This window comes from Hypomesus nipponensis, chromosome 19 (assembly GCF_054491055.1).
Source record: "Hypomesus nipponensis isolate SF chromosome 19, ASM5449105v1, whole genome shotgun sequence".
Classification (NCBI taxonomy): Eukaryota; Metazoa; Chordata; class Actinopteri; order Osmeriformes; family Osmeridae; genus Hypomesus; species Hypomesus nipponensis.
In genome coordinates this window covers 9,598,974-9,617,122 of record NC_140379.1, presented here as the reverse complement: position 1 = coordinate 9,617,122, position 18,149 = coordinate 9,598,974, and the positions used below count along the sequence as shown (strand labels likewise).

Below are 18,149 nucleotides of genomic sequence, written 5' to 3'. Positions count from 1 at the left end.
TTGGTCTATAGACTTCTATGCCACTTACATCTACATGTCACCATACAGACAGAAGCCCAATACGCAGCACCTGCTAGAATCAGTGGATCAATATGTTGCTGACCTTGTAGAAAACATGTAGCGCTCTCGAGCCCCACCTAGTGTTTAAAGCTGTTAGTTGCAGGTGAAATATACTGCAGTGTCCAAAGATAATAAGAGATTCAGGAGCAAAGTCACCTTCCTCCACTGCATTGTTGCTCGGTGACTGTTCAAGCTGTCCTATTACGTCGTTATAGCCATTAAAGCCACCTTCAAACAAGGTTATCACAACGAACAAAAACACAGTAAAAATCATTAACTTTAGAAATGATTTTATTCATTAATACAGTGGTATACTTAAAACTGTGTCGCAAAGGAGAAAAACAGTCACACGTGAAGAGCTACTACGCACCTGAAGCTGTGTTATTAACTAAGAGTAGTTCTGGTGTGCCATGTGTAATATATCGTCTATTAGTATAAAAATACATTTCAGGGCACACAATACAGCCCCTGCCTCACGGAGCACGGAGGGGGAGCCCTCAGGCCCCACCCCCAGGAAGAACATATCTGTAAAGTTATTTAACCTTCCTAACTCTTCTGTAAATAAGTGTACAATTAGTTATCGTGACTGTTACTTCATGTAGAGTGAATTCAGTATACTGGTACAAAAGTATTGGAAGTACTGGTAAGTTACAAGGCTTTAGAGACCAACCAGAATACAAAGACAACCTGTTTATTTTATTCCTTTCCTTTTTTTCTTCTTTTTTTTTGAAAACAATTATTGTTTTTCTCTCTCTGTTTTGTACAAAATAACAAAGACAATACAAAAGTTCATTTACAAACCAAGAACAAGGCCATCGGTCAGCTGTCTATACAGCTACCTCTTTTTTTCAGTTGGATTTTTTGTCGTTTTTCTTCTGAAGTCATAATTATGCATAGCAGACCCGTCCCTCTGAACCTACACCACACCCCCTGTGCTAAACCCAGCATACTCCATACAGTCGGTTGACGGAAAATGGCAAGAGAAAAAAACAAGAACGTCCTTTTCCATAATTTATCATAACTTAGAAAAACCCAGAGTTTAGCTGTACTGAACAAGTGAATAATTTGCAGATAAGGCATCACTGCTTTGTTAGAGAGAGAGAGAGAGAGAGAGAGAGAGAGGAGGGAGAAAGGAAGGAAGAGGTAAGAGGGGAGATAAGAGAGAGAGAAGTGAGAGAGTCAAAGGGAGGGCTGTGAGTTTAAGCGTGTGAGCAGGTGTGTGGACCTGAGTGGTTGGTACTGTAGGAAGATAGGCTGGTAGGCAGGACATGCATGATGTTCTTCTGACAGAAAAGTCACCTGGAGCAACCTACGACACTGGAAGAGGAGGATGTTCTAAAGAGAGCCTTCAGGAGACTGTGGAGCTGGTCTTCATGTTCACCTGTTCAACCTTCATAATACCTCTCCTTCTACCTAATCATCATCATCATATCCTCCATAATACGCATCAGCATCTTCTTCATCTTCATGGCTGTGCCCCACCCCCGCTTCCCCAGGAACCAGACACGGTCCAACGTGGCCAGTTCATCCAGTCAGACGTTCCAGCTCAGCACAGGATTGGTCACAGTTCTGTTCTTTCTGTTTTTGTAGAACTTCATCAAAAGTAAAAAGCAAACGTACTGTAGTAGAGACCATAGTGTATGTAGTATAGAAATACACCAGCCAGATCTGTCCTCCTCCTCCCTCCTGCTCAGTTGAAGATGTCAGACTCTCCATTGTGGTAAACACTTCAGCGTGGTGTGTGTCTGTGTATGGATGTGTGTGTGTTTGCAAGAACACACATGCAAATGAACTGTATGCATTAGTGTGAGCGAGTGTGTGTGTGTGTGTAAAGAGCCTTCTTCTGTTGTCATGGAGGGGGTGTCCAGCCCCCTAAGCGGGGCCTCAGAAGTGGTCGATGAGCACGGACACGCAGTTGGCCCCCACCAGGTAGTTGGGGTCGCCGGGCAGGGCCTGGTTCTGCCAACTCTTAGGGTCACCTGGGAATGGAGTGGCATGGGGGGGGTCACAACAGCAGCAGAGAAAAACACACACACACAATCCACTACTACTGCTACAGTAACTTACACTGATATGAGATCTTCAGATCAAAGTGAAATTCCAGGCTTCTCTCAAACTGACAGACATCCTAAGGATGCACAGCTAAGACTTTAGCAGGACCAAGGATATTCAAAGATCCTTTACATATTGAATTTGTCCTTCACTATCCATGTTGATTATGTGTTTTATCCTGTCATTAATGTATTTATAATGAGCTAAAACACTGCCTGGCCTCCACAAATGAGGCAGTTTGAACCAAAAGTTTTTTTTTCTCAATGTAGGGGTTTGGACAGAGGGCAGAAAAAAGACAACAGTATTGAGACTAGTCCTTTAGTCTTGGAGAGTAGAGAGGGGAGGAAAGGAGTGGAAGGGAGAGGAGAGGAAGGAAAGGGAAGGGAGAGGAAGGAAAGGGAGAGAGGAGAGTCCTCCAGCAGGGCTACATTGTGTCCGGTAGCAGAAGAGAGCAGGAGGAGGAGTCTGCTCTTCAGGTCTACTGGGTGGCTGTGAGGAGAGCTGAGGTCTGACATGCAGGATGACATCTACCAACCAAGGTTACAGAAAGGGAAGGATGAGGGATGGAACTGAACGTTTTGAAGATACCAAAACACACCAGAAAAAAAGGGGAAGGAGCATGAAGAGGAACCCATGGGAGAAAACGTTGATCTGAAGATCACATCAAAACAACAAAACAATCAGAGAACGAGTGAGTGAACGAGTCAGCGTGTGTGTGTGTGTGTGTGTGAGAGAGATAGAGTGTGAGTAAGCAAGTGGATGGGCTTATGAATGAATGAATGAAGTGATTGAGTGAGTGCTAGAGTGAAACAACAGAATGAATGAACCCAGGAAACCACACATAAATCATAACAGTGACCCACAACCTCCAGCCAGTCACACAGCCACCCAGAGACCCAGAAAACCCCAGAGGACAGGAGCCTACCCGACGAGGAGTCGGAGGATTTGAGAGCAAAAGACCAACCATCAGGGGTCATAGACGCACAGTGAGGCAGGCGCAGCTCCACGGGCTTCAGGAACTTCAGCCCGTGAGGACCACACATCACCAGCGGGCTGAGCAAGGTCTCTCCTGGACGGACGGGGGGTTGGACGCACACACACACACACACACACACACACAGACACACACACACACACAGACAGAAGAGTTAGATGCAAAATGCTCATGTGCCGTAAAGCGTAACATTTTTGTGCACACACACACACACAAATGAAAAAGATTTGACAGCGAGTAAATGTAAATGGAAGTATCCTTGGAGACGTGAAAAAGCACTGCAATGGAACGTCAACTTTCAATGCGGGGGTTTCAGCGGTACAGGCGTCGGTTACCTTTTTCCTTGTCGAGGGGGGGCAGGATGCTGTTGTCGCGGCAGACCTTGAAGTAGATCTCCTGTTCCACGCCGTCTGGGATTGCGCCCTGCGGGATGATGATGCTCACGCCCGTCTCTATAGAGCTCAGCACTCCGCCGTTACTGTTAAACACGCCGCGCGCCGTGGCCACCACCGTGTGGCCTTCATCATCGTCATCGTCCTCCAGGGCGCTGGGGCTGCGCGCGCGCAGGGGGGGGGCGGCAGAGAGGACACAGTCAGACAGAGAGACAGCAAACACACGTGTACCTCAGGCCTCCTGGTTTCTGTAGTCAGTTCTACAGCCTGAGCGAGCCGCACAACAACACATCGCCACGAGATCAGATCGACATGGGGGCGCGGTGGGACTGACCAGGGCAGACAGCAACGCTCGAGCCTACCTGACAGGAATGGCCTTGGGCACGGCGTTGATGTTGTTCTGCTGGTACTTGGAGCGCTGGTCCATGGTGCGGGTGAAGGTGTCTAGCCCGCTATCTGGGTCCAGGATCTGGGTCTGCACCGGGGCCTTGGCAGGGCTGGAGGCTGGAGGGGGCTTGGAGGCCAGCTCTGGCTTGGTTTGGTCGTTGGGAAGCAGGTTGTGGTTGAATTTGGGGCTGTCGAACTTGCGCTCGAAAGGTTTGGCGGAGGAGGTGTATGGCTTGGGGACATAGCGGTTGTAGCTGGCCGGGGCTCCCGGGGCAGGTTTGGGCTGGTCAGAAGTCCCGTTAACAGGAGACTTCTCTGGGAAGCTCTTGTGAGGCAGGACGTTGGTCTGGACTGTGTCCTCACGACCAGGCAGAGCTGGGGGCAGATGGGGGGCGGGGGTGGGGGGAGAGAGAGAGAGTCACATACATGCCAGGGTGTGTGTGCTATGTGTGTTTATGTATGCGTGTGTCTGTGAATGCGCGCGCGGACAGACCTTCAACTGAGGCGGGTTTGGGCAGTGTTGCTGGTGGTGGGGTGGGTGTCGTCTCGTATCTCTTCTCCGCCGGAGGAGCCTGTGGCTGGGCAGGTTTGGAGGTGGGGGCGGGGCCTGGGGCGGGGCCTGGGGCAGGGACAGGGCTGGTCTGGGGCGGGGGCTTGCCGCCGTCAAAGCTGCGCCTGTCAAAGTAGGACAGCTGCTTCCTGTAGTACTCCTCGTCCTCCTCGGGGTCGTAGTGGTTGGAGCGCACAATGTCGTCAGCGACCTGGGGCTTCTGGGGCTCCGGGGCTCTGGGTGGGGGGAGGGGCGGGAGGAGAGGCAGGGGAGGGACAGGGGGAGGGGAGGTGAGGCTAAGGTAAGAACCACGACCACTATTCCACCAGCTAACACGGGTATACAGGTGAGGAGGGACAGAGACAGAGACCGTGAGGAGACAACAGAAACCAGCACACGACAGAAAGCCAGGCGACAGGTCTGTGACAGGTTTGAGAAAACACTGAATTCACAAACATTTAAGAAGAAACAACATCAGGTCATCACTGAGTCAAGTTTAGCATGTCGTTCTACAGTCTGGCCAGCGGAGAGAGGAGGCTGCTTCCTCACCTGAAGGTCTTCTCCTGGTCCAGGTTGCTCAGAGAGTTCGCTTTGGGAATCCCTCCTGCAGGCTTTACATCTGCAGCCTAGAAAGGCACAAGCAGACAGTCAGGCCACTCTCCCTCCATCTCTCCATCCCTCCCTCCATCTCTCCATCCCTCCCTCCATCTCTCCATCTGTTCCCCCCTCCATTCCTCCCAGTGTGTGTGTGATACAAGTGTATTTGTGTTCCAGGTGTGTTTGGGTTCTGAGTGTTCTAAGTGTTTCTGTGTTCCATCTATCTCTGGGTTGTGAGTGTAGTCTAGTGGAAGTGAGTTCCATGTGTGCCTGGGTTCCTACCCTGGTCCCTGGAGCTTCTCCCGTCTCCCTGGCCCGGTCCACAGACACGGACCTCTTGTTCTCAAACATCTTGACACGGGTCAGAACCGACTGGGGCCGCATGGCCGGGTCGTCTTCCGCCACAGGCTCCTCTCTGGGGGGCAGGGGCAAAGGCTTGGGCGCCGTGGTAACCACATGCTCAGCTGCGGGTGAGGGCAGGGCCTCTGTTTTGGGTGGAAGTATAGGGGGGTCAGCCTCTTGGGGGGGCTTGTAGCCTCGGTGCTGGGGCGGGCCCTGGGGGTAGGCAGGCCGCTGGGCGGGGTCGGGGGAGCGCGAGGCGGGGGGGTAGGGGGCGTGGCTCTCCTGGTCGTAGCGTGGTCTCAGCTCATAGCCGGGGATGGGAGGAGGAGGCTCGTCGTAGCGGGCAGGGCCCAGGGCCGGTTTCCCGTAGCGAGGCCGTCCGTCATAGCCCTGAGGCGGAGGCTCGTCGTAGCGTGGCTGGGGGGGGCTGTACTGGTGCTCCGGGCCGTCCTCGTAGGGCAGACGGGGGTTGTACCCCCCTACCGGAGGCTGGTAGCCCTGGGGGGCGGAGCCAGGCTGTCCGTACGGGTTCCACTGCTGCTCATATGGCGGCAGGCTGTTCTCATAGGTCAGCTGGGAGTCATAGTGACGGTAGCCCCCGGAGACAGGAACGGCAGCGTCATAGCGACTAGGAGGGTGGTCGTAATCTCTGTACGGCTGCTGGCTCAAGTAGGCGGGCTCGTAGATCACTGGCTTCCCTCCATGATTGGCTCTCCCGGGCTCCTCCACGCTGTAGGGGTCATGATGCAAGATCTAGGAGGACAACCACACGCACACCATTAGCAACCACGCGTCGGCCCCTAGCAACACACACCCAATAATATGAATACTTATTTGTGAGTAGAGAGGAGCAGATACGGGAGGAGAGGAAAACAAGGTTAACGTCTCAGCAGAGGAAAGGAGAGAGCAGAAGAACCTGGAATAGACAGACTGACAGGGAGCAGTTACTAATGACATCACACAGCTCTCCAATTGTAAATCAACAAACCAGGCCAGATCAACTCTGACGCAAAAACAAAACGAAAAACTTGATAAAGAAGAAATCAAACAAACAACATTGGGTTTGATTTTCCTCTTCTTAGCTCGAATGCAGTGTGTTAACTTGTTAAGAAATGCCCACCTTTCAAAACAATTTGAACATTTTGAATCTTTTGGTACTGTTTTTGGTACTGTAGAAGTATGTATGTCATTTAGAGTGACCTGAGACAGCCTGGCATATCATTTGACACACAGCATGCGTGGTAGGAAGACCAAGATGGCACCCAATGCATCAGTAACATTACAAGCCAAAATAAATGAGGCTTACGAGATATCTACAGCTGAACTTTACAAGCATGTATCCTTGGAACAATAGAAACCATATTAAAAACCCTGACATTTGAAAAATAGCCATTTAACACTCAGAGCACACAGGATATTTTGATAACATGTTACCCTCTCCAGCAGGAGACAGAAATGGCTACATTTCAATTTCAGAGAAAAAACCGGAAGGAAAACAGCCCCATGACTCAAAGGAAACATCCAACAGAAGAGTGAGCAGTTCCCAGGCTGGTATAACCCAGTGAACAGGAGTCCCCTGGGTGCGTTAGCCAGGCTAGTGAACAGGTTAACAGAGGACAGCTCAGAGATGGAGGCCATGCAAAGACAGGAAGCAGCAGAATGAGCCTCAGTGTCTTCTCTCTCTGCTCCTCCACATCCAACACACACACAGACACTCTCTCACTCTCTCTCACTCCCAGCTGAGGAGCCAGCATGCAGGTGAGGAGGAAGGCGAAGCAGGCAGCAGCAGAGAGGAGGAGCTGGGCCCAGATGGGCCGGGCCGGGCCGGGTCCGGGCAGCGGGTCGACAGCGGGTACCTTTGGTTCTGTACTGGTCGGTCCAGACTGTAGGAGTTCTGGTGTTGGGGTGGGAGCTAGCTCAGGGGTGGACCTCCTAAGGGAGCCAGCCTCCAGGCCCGGGCTGGGGCTGAGGCCAGGCCCCGGGCTGGGGCTGAGGCCAGGCCCCGGGCTGGGGCTGAGGCCAGAGCCAGGGCTGGGGTTGAGGCCAGGGCCAGGGCTGGGGGAGGCTACTGGAGCCTCCTCAGGGATCAGAGCCCCTACAGTGTTTAGATTGGAGTCAACAGCAGGGGGTGCTGTCTCAGTCGCAACCAGGGTCTCAGGGGGGAGGCTAGACATGGTGACCTCAGCCTCTGGCTTCTGCAAAGTGGGTCAAAAATGTTTAATACATGCCGATACTAATGACTTTGTCGCCCCGGGCAACATCATCAACAGGCCAATCACCAGCCTCCATACCCAACCAACACCCAATCAAGAAAACGCCATGTAAGAATTAGTAGCAGGACAAAGTTTCACGTGGTTAGTGCAGTCTGACGGTAGTTTAATACTAGGGTTACAGTACAACACATCTCTCTCTCTCGTAATTTCTTTTTTTTCGTTTAACACATCAGGTGACACACTTTGTAGTGGATATCATATGGGCCAATCGATCCAGGTAAATACATGTTACAGCAATCCGTGGTTAACACTACATATCCCAGCATGCACAGGGCCCTTCCCGGCGAGGCAACAGTCCCAATCCCAGATGGGGCAGCCGGAGGTGCACAGGGGTGGGGACCCACACACACGGCCACACAAACACATAGCAGTGGAAAAGGCATCTGCATCACTGTGGCAACAACATCAACAACACCGACAGTAACACTAACACAGGTTGTCGTGGTTACGCAGTACACAACAGTCAAGCTTATTTTGGGCTTTTATCTTTTCTCTGTTTTAGTTTTTTTAGTCAAAAATAAAAAAACACGCACATAAATAACTCAGTCAATAAATAAATAAAGAATATTTTTATATATATATATATCAATAAATAAATAGTTGGCCACAATATTCAGTTATAATATTTAGTTCCCTTTATAGTGCTAGTTTAATAAAGGATAGTGATAGTGATAGTGACAGTAGAGCCAGTGTTGGAGGGCTCAGTAGCGCCTCCAGAACACCCTCCTCACACACACCACGGCCTCCAGACAACAGGGCAGACGCACCGCCCGGAGAAACGCTACCTGCTGCGGAGCCGCCACCTTGAAGCCTGCCGGGTCGATGCGGTTCAGCGGGTCGGGGGGGCCCGGGTGCTGGTAGCCTGCGTACCCCGGGGGCTCCTGGATGACGGGGGGGTCCTCGCGGACCGGCTCGGAGGAGCGGGTGATGGCGGGCTCGGAGGGCAGGCCCACGTCGTCGTTCAGCGTCTCGTCCAGCTCCTGGTCGGTGTAGGCTCCGCCCTCCGTGTCCGTGTCCTCGTAGTCGGAGGTGTGGCGGCTGTCCGTGCTGTACATGGAGTACTCGCTACCTGGAGCGGATAGGTAGGACAGACGGTCGTCATGGAGGTCCAGGTCATCGTCTGGGGCGCCGTCCGCCTGGTGAGATAGGAGAGGGAGGGGAGGGCGAGCGAGCGAGAGAATGGGGAAGAGGAAGAAAGACAAAAAGGGAGGGAGAGAGATGGTGAGGTGAGAGAGAAGAACAGGAACACAGGGACAACAGGCAGCAACAGTACAGCAAGGAGAAGCAACAGAACAGATGCAGCAATGTTGAAGTCAATCTTCCGAAATATGAACAAAACGTCCATATTCAAATACTGTGTGTGTGTGTGTCCTACCTTGCCCTCTGACACCCAGACCAGCTGGTTCTGCTGCTGCTGGACGTTCTCCTTCAGAGCTCCATACCAGCCATCGTTCATGTTGTTCATCTGGATGGTGGCTGGAGGATGACCAGCATGCACACAGGGGGAGGGAGGGAGGGAGGGAGGGAGGGAGGGAGGGAGGGAGGTGATGGAGGGAGGGAGGTGATGGAGGGAGGGAGGGAGGTGATGGAGGGAGGGAGGTGATGGAGGGAGGGAGGTGATGGAGGGAGGGAGGGAGGGAGGTGTGTGATGGAGGGATGGAGGGACAGCATTGATAGATCAGAGAGTGTATTTGATATTGTGTGTATGTATGTGGGGTGTGAGTGATGAATGTGGTGTGTGTGTGTGTGTGTGTCCCTATTGCAGGCACTCTGAGACCCGGGTCAATTCACATTCCTCTCTGGAGCAGTGCATGTTGGAAATGAGTAATGATGACTGCTCCCCTGTGGGACTTAGGCCATGGGCAGCCCCAGTGTGTGTGTGTGTGTGTGTGTGTGTGTGTGTGTGTGTGTGTGTGTGTGGCCAGCCCAGCTTTGCCACACTTAATCTCGTTCAAACACTCGACCACAGTAGCTGTGCTAGCCACTAATGCACTCAGCTGGGCCTGCTGGCAACCCTCCCTCCCTCCCTCCCTCCCTCCCTCCCTCCCTCCCTCCCTCCCTCCCTCCCTCCCTCCCTCCCTCCCTCCCTCCCTCCCTCCCTCCCTCCCTCCCTCCCTCCCTCCCTCCCTCCCTCCCTCCCTCCCTCCCTCCCTCCCTCCCTCCCTCCATACTCACTGGTGAAGAGGTGGTGGTTGTTCTTCCTCAGTTTCAGGGCCCGCTCGTACAGCTTCCTGGCACTCTTCCTGGACTCGGGGCAGAGGCGGGTCCTCATGTTCTTCACGCCCTGCTTGCTGTCGGGGTTGAGGAACACCACGATGGGGTACCACTGGGCGTAGTTTAGGCGGTCCACCGCGTTCGGCGTGATGTCCAGCACGGCATGCTTGTCCTGTAGCGTAGAAACACACACTCACGTTAGTACACGTCGGTGGACTACGGTTCCGGGTAGCCTCAAAAGTGTGAGGGATTTGGGAGGAGGGTTCACGGTGTCATCTCACTCTTGCCAACAGAGGGCAGTGGTGAGCTGTGCAAAGTGAGTGGATAGAAGAATCAGTTTTTGACTGTGTACGTGTGTGTGTGCTGTATGTCTGTGGGTGTGTAAGTGTGACTTTTACTCACACGGTCGATAATCTGTTTAATGGTGTGCAGGCGGATGATTCCGGAGCTACGCTGGTCCTTGCCTGCATCTCTGGGCTCGCTCTCTGCAGAAAGGACACACACACACACAGTCAGTCAGTGTATGCCCCCTGCAGTCCCCTCCCAGTCTGACCCCCTACATGCAGTAGCCTGCAGCTTCTCAGACGCCAAAGAGGAAGTGATGTCATGGATATGCACGTGCAACAGGAAACATACATGAAACAGACATGAGTCCATGTGTGTGCATGGTGCAGATGTTAGTGTAAAGCCTAGAGATGGGATGGTGCACATTCAAGAGCTGATCGTTACTGCAAATCATCAGTAAGGTTATTAGGTTTGAACAGGACAATATCAAACATCTGAGGAACGAACCTCACATGTATAGACAGATCAGATAGAAAGATGTCACATAGATGTAGATTAGATAGATCAGATAGATCAATAGAGCCGTATAATCATGATATCCTCTGTCTGTCTGTATTCTGTGTCTGGCCCTCTGTCTGTGTGACCACAAGATAAAGAGATCCTTGAGCTATGAAGTCAGCGCTGGCTCTACCTAGTCCTTTAGTCCCCAGAGCACCACTTGTCTCTACCAACAACACACCTCCACAGAATACTGAACACTCGCACTACAGACAGGAACATACCTAGAAGGCCAAAAGCATCTGGCGGACAGACACAAATGGCTAGTGTACACACAGTGTGCTGCTACTAACTGGGTGACTGACTGTGATGGCATGCTGACTGTCTCTTGGTATCCCATGATGCACCCTGTCTACAGGCCAGACCAGACCAAGCCGACTAAAGCAGCCATAGATGCTAACAGGTGCTAACTAGCACAGGTTCTGGTGTGGTTATTATTGATAGGTAGGGAGAATGATGTGCTAGGTGACATACTTTCCCCTCCTTCTTGTTTCTGAGTCTCTGAAAGGGAAACACAGTTATATAGACAGCAACATAGACAACATGGACACAGGTGGAATCACATTACATGGGTGTGATGAGTGCACCCCTTAGGGCCTTTGAAATTTGAGACAGTGTTAGTAAGGGTGTAGAGAGGAACGAGTTCTACTGGCTAACACAGTTAGCACTACAGGTTAGGCTAGCTGCTAACAGAGCTACGTCATCAAAGCCAAGAGAGCTAGCTACGCTCACACGGAGAAGATGGAGAAGGCTGAAAGGGGTTCTGAGTTCCATCCCCAGTAGGGTTCTACTGTGTGTTCTGGTGTGCCTCTGTGCTACCGGGCTGTGGGACCGAAACAAAGCAGGGGAAGTGGCCAGGTGACAGGAGAGAGAGGATGGAGAGGGAGGGGATCCAGAGGGAACTACTCACTTGCGAGCTCAAACAGATCAGGCTCCTCTCTGGCGAGCTTCTCCCGAGCTGTGTCAGCGATCGGCCCGAAGATCACCACCGGGCGCAGGAAGCCAGCTGAGTGTCAAGTTAGGTTACAGTCAGCGTTACAATGTCAGGGGTTCATGTGCTGCTCAAAACACAACGTCACGGTCAGGAGAAGGAGAAAAGCAGGCCCTTCATCACCCCTTCACTTCCCTCTCTTGGCCTTCCCTTCCATCAGCCCTTCTCCTCCCCCTTCCACATTCACTCTGTTATTCTCTGTTCTCCTCCTCCCCCCCCCCCCTCCTCCTTCCCCACCTACCCTCTCTCAGAACCACCCTCTCGTAGGCGGGGAATTTGGTCTGGACAGGCTGGGCTGACAGGTCCTCCCTGCTCTTCCTCAGGTTCCTCTTAGAGCTGCGCAGGCCACGGAAACGCCAGAAGTCTGCTCTGTCGCCCCCTGGTGCCTTGGGGAGGGTGTACTGCACGCTGGACAGCTGCTCCGCCCTGCAGGGCAGAGGGGGAGTGGGGAGAGAGGACAAGAAGACGGGAGGGAAAGAGAGGGGGAGCGGGAAAGACAGGAGGAGAGTGTGTGTAACATGGACTGAATGGAAACTTGGGCTTATCTATGACAGAACAGTGATGGAATCTATCACCTCTAACCCCACACTCCCCCACTGTCCTCCAACACTATCTGCTATGCACTAAACTGTGTGTGTGTGTGTGTGTGTGTGTGTGTGTGTGTGTGTGTGTGTGTGTGAGTGAGTGAGTGAGTGAGTGAGAGATAGTGAGAGAAAGAGAGCGAGCTTGGCATTGCAGTCTAAGGTGTTACATTTCCCACAGCTATGTTAACATCTCTGTGGTAACCACCTGTACGGTGTAAAAGTGTAGCCTGTGTGTGTGTGTGTGTGTGCGCTTGTGTGTAGAGGCTGCTCTAGATCCGCAGAGAAATGTCTCTGAAAAGACACATGCGCTGACACAAACACACACACACACACTACGCTCATGCACAGGCTCACTACAGGCAAACACAACACTCTGCCTGTGAGTCGGTCAGTGTGTCTGTCTGGGTACCTGTTCTTGTTGGGTATGATGCCCCGCTCCACCTCCTGGTGGTTCTTGCCGATGCGGATGGCGAGCCAGGAGCCCAGCTTGCCGTTGTAGAGGGTGTCCACCACGCGGAACACCTCGCCCTTGTTGAAGCTCAGCCCGTAGGGTGACTCCTTCTCATACTCAAAGTGGGTCCTGATGTAGAAGGAGTCTCCTACATCTGACTCCACTATCCTCCGGTACACTGCAGGGGGAGCGCACACACACACACACCATTATTCTACAAGTAACTGCGTGAAACAACATCAACAATGTCTCTCCCCCATGCCCTCTCCTCCTTCTCTTCTTCTCCTTCTCTTCTCCTCCTTCTCTCTCACCATCCTTCTTCTTCTGGGCCAGGATGGAGACCTCTTCCCCCTTAGGCAGGTCCAGTAGGAAGAGAACTGCCTCCTCCCGAATGATGTTAGCAAAGTCCACATTGTTTACCTGGAGAGAAGGGTGGACAGAGAGACACAGAGAGAATCAACAATATACACAGATTAACCTGGAGAGAGAGGGGCAGGAGACATTAGCTCCGGGGCTGACTCCCATTCACCACTTCATTATATCCACCCTCCACAACCACGCACTGTTTATTGACCCCCCAGTACCACCGGAGCAGAAACACCTTGATCCTTCCCAGAAACCCCCTCTATCTCCTAATCTCCTCCATCACAGTGTGACTGCCAGGAAACACACACAGTGCAGTACACACACATATCCACACACACATACAGTATAATGACACACACATACAGTACACAGAGCCTACGCAGGAGAACAATGTGCTGGGAGCGGGTGGGTGGGGGGGGTGGGTTTGTACAGCAGGGAGTCTTCACAGACCACCACAGTCCAGTCTCAAAACTCTCTGCCACATTCCTTACTTTCCGACAACCTCCTCTCTCTCTCTCTACCACTCTCTCTGCCTCTCACCTCCTTCTCAGAGCTTATAGGATGAGAAGGACCCAGGAGACGGGACTTAACACCTTCTACTCCAATAGGGCTTGAGAATGAGATAAGGGGGCATCTTGGGTACTGAGACTCGACCCGTGCAGAGGTGTGGCGGCAGCAATACTGAGGGAGGGTGGAGGAGGGGGAGCAGAGGGAGGAGGGGGAGGAGGCTGGCTACTGATGTGTTCCCCTACATGAGGACAATGACCAACATGACTGAAGCCATCCAAGACTGACATCAAGGGTCTGCTCCATCAACAGAGTCTTCTGGCCCCAGGGCCACAGAGGGGCCATTGTGGAGCTCCCCAGGAACAATCACATCCATTGTGTTTTCTTCATGTCAACAATGGAATGTTCTACGCAGAACAAGGGCCAGGCAGTGAGTCATAAACACACACACGAACAAATACACACAGAGTGTGTCATTACCAGGCTCTATCAAGAACCACTGTGGACACACTGGGTCACATTATCTTTAGATTAGTGGACTTAGCTTGCAGTTGCAGACTTAGCGAACATTAGCTAGTAGAGTTAGCATAGTACAGTAAATAAACATTTGTGTACATAGCTAGTGTTGCTAAAGTTAGCCTACTAGCAAGCCTACTAGTATATGGTCACTAGCCAGTGTTAAAGTATTTAGCAAGCATGGGAAGCAGTTCAAACATGAGACTACTGCTACAACAACAGCAGGTGCTTATCCCACACACAGACACTCCCAGACATCTGGCTCGGAAACTATGTTCCAGATCCCACCGCAGAGACTGGATGTTCCAACAACTGATGACTAGGGGTCATTCTTCAGACTTCGGAAAGGCAAAGACGCATCATTTTGTGCCCTCAAGTTCACATGTCAAACGAGTGCTTAGCCACTGCTGGTGCTTACCCTGAGTATCTGGTCGCCTTCCTCCAGCCCTTCCTTGGCAGCCGGGCTGTCCTCCAGGACTCCTGCCACAAAGATGCCCACATCGTTGCCCCCAGCCAGCCTCAGGCCCACACTCTCCCCCTTCTTAAACTTCACCAGCTTCATACTGGGCCTGGGAGGGCGAGAAACAAACATGTTGGTCAGACAGAGAGACAGACATGTTGGTCAGATAGAGAGACAGACATGTTGGTCAGATAGAGAGACAGACATGTTGGTCAGACAGAGAGACAGACATGTTGGTCAGACAGACATGTTGGTCAGATAGAGAGACAGACATGTTGTTCAGACAGACATGTTGGTCAGATAGAGACATACATGTTGGTCAGACAGAGAGACAGACATGTTGGTCAGACAGACATGTTGGTCAGATAGAGAGACAGACATGTTGTTCAGACAGACATGTTGGTCAGACAGAGAGACAGACATGTTGGTCAGATAGAGAGACAGACATGTTGGTCAGATAGAGAGACAGACATGTTGGTCAGACAGAGAGACAGACATGTTGGTCAGATAGAGAGACAGGTGTCAGTGTTGTCACCTGAGGATGCTGTCGTCGTGGGCAGCGCTGGGCACAGGGGCATCAGAGGGGCTGACGGGGAGGTCCACATCTGGCTGGCCAGGCTGGGCGTACACAGGCTTGGGTTCTGGTCCCACAGGTAGACAGACAGACAGACAGACATTAATACACATTCTTGGGTTGTGGTCTCCCAGGCAGACAGACGGGTACTGACTGGTTTGTGGATGAGAGTCGGCGCAACTGGGATGTAGTGGAGGCGTGTCGGACCTGGCAGAGGAGGCATCTGCTTATCGGACGCCTGGTCGCTGGTCATGGAGAGGATGCCATCATCAGAGCTCTTCGCTGGCGTGGACATGGCGCCCGGCTTTGACATACGATCCTCATCTCGACTCCTGTGGCTACACACACGCAGGCACACACGCAGGCACACACAATTAGTCGTGCACACTGATACAACAGGATGTGACGTAGGACTGTGAAAGGCAGGCAGCAGAGAAGTTAGTGTGTGTGTTTTGAACGAGTTTCGAACTCACTGTATAGCAAAGTCAGATCTAGAATTCCATGCTGTACAGTGAAGAGTAAAGTCAGTTCTAGAACTCAGATCTGCATGGTGAAGTCAGTTCTAGAACTCTGAGCTGCATAGTGAAGTCAATTCTAGAACTCTGCTTTTAGAACAATGGCGGCATTCCTGCGGGACCATGTGACTGCAGGCTGGCAGGCTGCTGGGGCAGCATTCTGCTTAACCCTGGAATGCCCTCCATCCCTCTTTCTCTCCCAGACACATACAGTCCTGTGACAGATCCCCAGACGGGGCAGCCATGATAGATCAGATGACCCCTCCCCCCATTGTCTACTCCTTGTCTCTGTCGAGGCGACATACAACACTGTCACACAACACACACACAGATCAGGCTAACTAGCATTAGTCAAGGCTGGGCTGGCTTGCTTAGGCTAGGGTAAGAAGTAGCAGCACAAATGTGTGTGTGTATATGTGTGTATGTGAGCCCCAGGCTTACATACACACACCCAGCCCCTGCTGCAGCCCCAGGATGAATAACAACAACACAGTAATCGCCTGGAACAGAGAGAGAAAGAGAGGGAGGGAGAGAGACGGAAAGAAAGAGAGAAACCGAGAGAGGCAGAGAAAGAAGGGAAAAGAGAAAAAAAGAGAAAAGACGAGAGAGAGAGAGAGAGAGAGAGAGAGAGAGAGAGAGAGAGAGAGAGAGAGAGAGAGAGAGAGAGAGAGAGAGAGAGAGAGAGAGAGAGAGAGAGCTGGCAGCAGTTTCTGTCCTAAATCTGTGGAGCTCAGGGTGCAATGGTGTTAAGAGGCCACATTCAAACACACACTGCCCTACAACACACACAACCCTACAGCAAACACACTACATTACACTACCGCACACACAGGTGAAAATCTCTCACCCCCCTCTTGCACAACTATTGATATTCCACTTCCATAATACTACCTAAGCCATCTTCCCACCTCCACCATGACCACACCAAACCAAACCAGGGTAGGGTAGGTTTGGACCTGCAGTATCCCAGCTGGGCCAGGGACTCCCAGAGCTGTCTTTAGGATAAACAACAACACTACTGCTAGATCGACAGTGCTGCTACATAGACCAGCAGCAAATTGAATATGCTATGATGACAAAACTATTAAAAACCATTACTCACAAAGGCCTCTGTCGGCCTGGTGGATGGGTCAGAAGCAACATGGTGCAACAGAACCGTGATCCCAGCAGAACAGAGTGTGTTCAGATCCCAACAGAACAGTGTGTGTTCAGATCCCAGCAGAACAGAGTGTGTTCAGATCCCAACAGAACAGTGTGTGTTCAGATCCCAGCAAAACAGAGTGTGTTCAGATCCCAACAGAACAGTGTGTGTTCAGATCCCAGCAGAACAGAGTGTGTTCAGATCTCAGAGGGCCTCCAATGAAAACCTAAAAAGGTTTTTCTGCTAAATGACACTATGGAACACTGTCTCCTGCCAGGGTCTCCGAACTACAGCCAATCAGAAGATAAGAACCATCTGTTGTCGGGGGAAATCTCTGTGGGAAGTATGTCAAATCCCCAACTCCATGCCCCCGTCTATGCCCCCCTGTTACACCCCCCCCCCCCACACACACACAGCTTGGGTTTATGATAATACTTGGGTAATACTAGCCAATCACCACTTCCTAGGGCTAGTTGCAGTCTGACTAGCTGCCAGAAACTGTATGGAACTTCAAAGATCATTTACAAAGCCTGGTTGTCTACATGGAACAGACTTCAGAGAAAACTTTGAGTATGTACTTGTAAACAACATAACTGTACATCTGAAACCAAAACAGCTTTTGGTATCTCTAGTTGCACAGACACACAAACTATCCCTGACTACAGACTGATGTCCAGATCAGCCAATCCAGTCCGGTCTAGTGGGACGAGGGTGGGAATGGAATGGGGCTGAGAGGTTGACTGGGGGTGGGACTTACAAAGGCAGCAGTCTGAAGAGGCGTGGCCCTGCTGGCTTCCTGTTCCAAGACACAACGTCTGGTTACCATGCCATCCACTATGGGATAGACACATCACACTGGCCTATTGACCTATGGCGGCACAGACACAGTCTACTGACCTATAGCATGACAGACACAGTCTACTGACCTATAGCACGACAGACACAGTCTACTGACCTATAGCATGACAGACACAGTCTACTGACCTATAGCACGACAGACACAGTCTACTGACCTATAGCATGACAGACACAGTCTACTGACCTATAGCATCACAGACACAGTCTACTGACCTATAGCATCACAGACACAGTCTACAGACCTATCCCAACACGGATGCAGTCTACTGATTTATCGCAGCCTAGACAGTGTACAGACAGTGTGCATCTTCAACATCAGCTAGACAGAAGCATCTCTTCCAGCTTATAGCTAGGTCTCCATCTAACCTCCCTCTGCATGCAGCACTGTAACCTGCTAGCTGCACATACCACACACACACTTACTGTCGCCTCCAGCTGAGGAGAGAAAGAGAGAGAAAGGAGATGGGAAGAAGAAGTTTGTC

At 51.6% G+C, this 18,149-nt stretch overlaps 1 protein-coding gene across 10 annotated transcripts in view; it reads right to left on the bottom strand.

Moving 5' to 3' along the window:
• Nucleotides 1-333: 333 nt before the first annotated feature.
• Nucleotides 334-18,149, bottom strand: part of tjp1a (tight junction protein 1a) — a 31,743-nt gene continuing 13,927 nt past the window's right edge. For 3 of the 10 annotated variants that reach the window (XM_084681727.1, XM_084681728.1, XM_084681730.1), the window contains exons 9-28: nucleotides 15,361-15,491; nucleotides 15,115-15,220; nucleotides 14,538-14,688; nucleotides 13,042-13,150; nucleotides 12,689-12,908; nucleotides 11,937-12,121; nucleotides 11,615-11,710; nucleotides 11,179-11,205; nucleotides 10,264-10,346; nucleotides 9,823-10,033; nucleotides 9,023-9,123; nucleotides 8,433-8,783; nucleotides 7,231-7,569; nucleotides 5,315-6,127; nucleotides 4,985-5,061; nucleotides 4,379-4,671; nucleotides 3,861-4,260; nucleotides 3,442-3,659; nucleotides 3,038-3,181; nucleotides 334-2,039 (exon numbers count right to left, since the gene is read on the bottom strand). In XM_084681727.1, coding sequence (XP_084537853.1) covers nucleotides 1,945-2,039; nucleotides 3,038-3,181; nucleotides 3,442-3,659; nucleotides 3,861-4,260; nucleotides 4,379-4,671; nucleotides 4,985-5,061; nucleotides 5,315-6,127; nucleotides 7,231-7,569; nucleotides 8,433-8,783; nucleotides 9,023-9,123; nucleotides 9,823-10,033; nucleotides 10,264-10,346; nucleotides 11,179-11,205; nucleotides 11,615-11,710; nucleotides 11,937-12,121; nucleotides 12,689-12,908; nucleotides 13,042-13,150; nucleotides 14,538-14,688; nucleotides 15,115-15,220; nucleotides 15,361-15,491 — 4,150 coding nt within the window. In that variant the 3' untranslated portion in view covers nucleotides 334-1,944. The remainder of the gene's footprint in view (nucleotides 2,040-3,037; nucleotides 3,182-3,441; nucleotides 3,660-3,860; nucleotides 4,261-4,378; nucleotides 4,672-4,984; nucleotides 5,062-5,314; nucleotides 6,128-7,230; nucleotides 7,570-8,432; nucleotides 8,784-9,022; nucleotides 9,124-9,822; nucleotides 10,034-10,263; nucleotides 10,347-11,178; nucleotides 11,206-11,614; nucleotides 11,711-11,936; nucleotides 12,122-12,688; nucleotides 12,909-13,041; nucleotides 13,151-14,537; nucleotides 14,689-15,114; nucleotides 15,221-15,360; nucleotides 15,492-18,149) is intronic. The other 7 variants (XM_084681729.1, XM_084681732.1, XM_084681733.1 and 4 more) reach the window with 5 other exon arrangements.